Source organism: Rhagoletis zephyria, unplaced genomic scaffold, assembly GCF_001687245.7.
Source record: "Rhagoletis zephyria isolate East Lansing unplaced genomic scaffold, Rhagoletis_zephyria_1.1 Rzeph_scaffold_00107, whole genome shotgun sequence".
Taxonomy (NCBI): Eukaryota; Metazoa; Arthropoda; class Insecta; order Diptera; family Tephritidae; genus Rhagoletis; species Rhagoletis zephyria.
The window spans coordinates 357,217-361,837 of record NW_016157191.1 but is presented as its reverse complement, the minus strand read 5'-3'; the positions used below and the strand labels follow the sequence as shown (position 1 = coordinate 361,837).

At 33.7% G+C, this 4,621-nt stretch overlaps 1 protein-coding gene across 1 annotated transcript; it reads right to left on the bottom strand.

Annotated features, from left to right (window-relative positions):
- Positions 1–3,368: 3,368 nt before the first annotated feature.
- Positions 3,369–4,391, bottom strand: LOC108377464 (uncharacterized). Its single transcript, XM_017633732.1, has one exon. It carries the CDS (start codon positions 4,389–4,391, stop codon positions 3,369–3,371), a length of 1,023 nt encoding a protein of 340 aa, XP_017489221.1.
- Between the last annotated feature and the right edge of the window lie 230 nt (positions 4,392–4,621).

Sequence of the window (4,621 nt, the reverse complement as noted above, 5' to 3'; positions counted from 1 at the left end):
ACAAAATTTGTAGTTTACGGTTCGTTTAGATGCCACATTTGAGACGCCATGTTGAATTTTTCGGCCTCATGACTTTTTCCCAAAAAACCTCAATAACTTTAAAAGATGGGGAGGTTTAAAAATATTATAGCTATTTTTGGCATCGGCGGACATGGAGTTTTGTCTACTACACATGCGTGATGATATTCATTGCAGTATTTTGCAAAGCTATAACTACCACATAAGGAAAAATTTCTGTAGAAAAAACTGAAATATGATTTTTTTCTAATTTTTTAACACAGCCCAACAAAAATATAAAAAAAAAAAAATTGGTATGGCAAATGTTAAACTTCTTTCGATAGATTATTCTTGCCCTGATTACGAATCCGTAAGCATAAAGTATCCATCAGCTACAGATTTTGAAAAAAAAACGAAGTCGAAGTGTCAAAAAATCGCGGATTTTGAAATATTTTAGAAGCTCTAGCAAAGAAACAAAAGGTGGTAGAACTTTTCTGGCTTAAATAAAAGCTAGACCTCTTAAATATTTGAGATCTTAAAATATTTGTTTACCATTATTATCTTAAACTAAATGATGAAAAATTTGTATGCATATTTCCCTCCACAGGGGGGTTTTAACCGCCAAAACTCCCTTGCGGCCGGGCTTGATTAAGGGAAACTTAAAGCTGGGCATACTGAACATGACGATTTGGAAATAAATTTATGGTAATTTAAAAAGTGGACTTAAAATTTGGTAACTAAAAACTTTACATATTTTTTTTTGTTGGCTAAATAATACTACGTTCAAATTGACGAGCTAAACATGTTAAATGGGCTTGAACCAGTTAAATGAACAAAACATGTTCATAAACAAGTTAAATCGCATGCAATTGTTGTTGGAAAATTGAACCAGTTAAATCATTTAACTCGTTTGAAAACCAGTTCAGCGCAGAGTTGTATCAGAAAGCTTTCTGCTCCGACCAATCAGAAAGACCCAAAAGCTTTCATTTGACACGCCAACGTTCAAAAAATTTATATTCTGAAAAATATTAAAAATTAAAAATTATCAAAAAATATCAAAATTGTATGCATGTCTGCCCGCCAAAAAAGAGGCCAAGGGGGTAATTACTTATTTCCCAAGAGGTCTCATCGAACGCAGAGATAAATAGTGCATACGAACTAAACATTTTGAAGTCTCTAAGTTATCCGTATGCGTTAATATCATGACGCTAACATTCGCACAAAACAAATTGAAGCACAAAAACTTGATTTGGAATATTTTTTTTCGAATTGTTATTGGTAATCAAACAACCGTCAAAGTTAACTCCAAATGTTCAATGTTGACGATTGTGTTTTCCAAAAAGCTCTTTTTCATTTAACAAGTTAAATGGGTCCAATTTGAACGTAATATAAAACCTGCTTATAAACTTTTTGTTATTTTTAAAACTGAATATAAAGTCATGGCCATTTAAAAACTGTATATAATTTCTCAGAATCTAAAAATTGGATATAAAATTGGATAAAAACTGGGCATAATAAACAAGACGCTTTGCTAATTCAAAACTGGACATAAACTTTGGTAACTGAAGATGGGACATATTTTCTTGGCCAATTAAGACCTTGAATACACGATATTCAGACCTGCACATACATTTCTTGTAATTTAAAAACTGGAAATACGCTTTGTTAGCTCAAAAATTGGGTACAGGGTGAGAAGATAATGGAACAGCGGATATTCATTCAAAACACGTAAATTTATGGCAACTGAAAAACTGGACATAATTTTCTGTTACTTAAACACTGAGCACAAAGTTTTGCTTATATAAAAGCTAGATATAGTTGTTGGTAAATTAAAAGTTGGACATAAAGTTTGGTAGCTTTTTCAATTGAAAAACAATTTGCGTGAAATTATCGTATGCGACAGAAACCACATTTTTTAGGAGAGTCGTTTTTCTACTTTTCAAGATTTTTTATATTATATATTTTTTTTTACAATTTACGTACAAAATACTTTTGTACCGCGCATACGATAATTTGGCCCACAAGAAAAAAAGGTATAATTACAAACGATAATATCTACAGTAATTTTTGGCGCAGGGGTTGAGATTTTAGCGGCAATATTTTACCAGGTGATGCGTTGTGGGGTGTAGAACAAATTTGCATCATACATGCACAGTTTCTTCCAAATAGTTATGTTAGCAAAAATTTATGTCGAGTTTTTAAGCATCAAAGATTTTAAAAAATGTATTTCCAGTTATTGAATGCTTAAAAATTTATATCCAACTTTAAAATTGGCAAAAATTTATGCCTAAAAATTTATATCCAGTTTCTAAATTACCAAAGTTTCATGTCCAAATTTAATATTATCAAAAATTGATGTCGCGAGAAGAAGCACTAAAAATGTATGTTTAGTTTCCAATTGTCAACAAATTATGTCCAATTTTTATATCGGCATAAATTTATGTCGACTTTTTTAAGCACCAAAAACTAGAAGATATGTCAAGTTAACAAAGGCCTAATAATTTATATCCAGTTTCTAAATTACCAAATTTTTTCCAACTTTTGTTATCAGAAATTGATGTCACACTTTACAAACACTAAAAACCAAAAAAATAAAATAAAAAATGTATGTCCAATTTCTAATCTTCAAAAAATTATGTCCAATTTTAATATCGGAAAAAATTTATCTCCAGTTTTGTAAGCACCAAAAATTAAAAGGTATGAACAGTTAACAAAGGCCTAAAAATGTATATCAAGTTTCCAAATCACCAAAAATGTATATCCAACTTTAATATTATGAAAAATTGATGTCGCGCTTTTCAAGCACCAAAAATTAAAAGAAACGAATGCAGAGTTTCAAAGTTGTAAAAAAATTACCAAAAAATTATGTCCAAATTTTGTATTAGCAAAAATTGATATCCAGTTTTTAAGCACATAAAATTCATATACGATTTTTACTGCTAAGCGTCCATACATATAAGTACATAATTAGAAACAACTATAATCCTACAGTCCCGAAAATTTCAAGGCCGTAACGATATATTTTACTACATAGTTTTTGGTAGAGGTATATAACGACGACGCTTGAATTATTCCAGAAAATACAAACGGAAACGAAAATTGTCTAGTTTTTGTGAAGCCCATCTCCAACTCTATACAAATATTTTTATTTAGTTAAAAAAGTTGGTTACTTTATGTACATAAGTATGTACATATGTATATTATTTCATAAGTTTTTATTTTTTTTTTAATTGCTTGATTTAGTTCTGATTTTATATTTTTCCTTGTAGCATACATATGTACATTTATTTACTTGCAAAAATCATGATTGCAAGCTACAATAATAATAATATGCCTTTGTACATTGTTCACGCCAGGTGATCTGATAACAATTATGTTTGCACCTTTAGCAACAACTTTAAATTATGAGTACTGATTTCATCGAACAGATTACTCTCCGAGTATGTTACCCTTGGGCAGTATCCAACTGCTGCCAGCTTACACTCCACTGCTATTGGCTCACTGTACTTTGAATTCCCGTTTATGGCACAACCGCCTTCCACATTCGCTTCCATCAAATCCCACAACCAGTGTTGCGGTGGTTTTGGCAAGAACTGGGCTGACGGCGCATTAAAATGTTTGCTAGTAGCAAAATGCGACAACGCAGTAGGTAGCGAATACCGATTCGGTAAGATTTTGCCAAATTTAGGAACATTGTTCAATGAAATTCGCGCACCATACTCGTGATTGACACTTTGGCTATTGCCAATAGTAGCTGCTGGACTTTTTCCATTACCCCCAGCGGCACCACTATTGGACAGAGCAGCTGATTTGAGCTTATCTTCATCATCAGTTTTAAGTCCAAAACCATTGGAATACGACTGGTTATTCGAGTGGTATGCGCAACCCAAGTAACTATTCGTTTTGTTGTCGAATGTAGCGAGTGAGTGCCGGCGTTGTCTCTGTTTGGCGTGCGTCTGTTGCTGCCAGAGCTGAACTTCATCCTTGCCACCATAATGCGTTAGGTAATCAAGACTTCTACTTGTGGAAAATCCGCTATCACTTTCGCTGCTGAGCGAATAAGAGTGGAGACGTTGCTGCTGGAATTGATCCTTCCGTTGCCGCAACGAAAATAGTTCGCCGCTAAAGCCACTGGAGTTTGACGACGTTGAAGGCTTTGCTGTCGTCCATAATGTTGACGATGTGAAATTTCGTGTTTTTTGTCCATGGTGTTGATATTTAGGAGTACTCGTTCGGCTTATGAAATGTGGAGGCATAGCAGACGACCTTATTGACGATGATCTGCGTCTTCCACTAAAAACACCATCACCACTTTGCGATGTATTTTTCAAAGGAGTTTTAATTGCTCTTTCGGCTGTTACCATCACAGGATTATTACTTTGCGAGTACGTCATATTTGTCTCCAACTTAGATTCGTTTAGAGTTGCTGTTCTATTCAAAGATACGCACTCCTTTTCGGTTTTCTAATATTTGGTTTGGTAAGTGATGGCTCCCGAGTGGCATGTATCTTCTCCTTAGCACATTCTCTCCGCTATTGATGACCAGCAGTTTGAAGTTGTTCGCTTAAGTACGAAATCGGCGCAGCGTGCGTTCAAAAGACGCATCGAAATCACTTGCTTACCTG

What these genes read in the sequence shown, in the direction of transcription:
- LOC108377464 (XM_017633732.1), bottom strand. Translation starts at nt 4,391, where the DNA reads ATGACGTACTCGCAAAGTAATAATCCTGTGATGGTAACAGCCGAAAGA.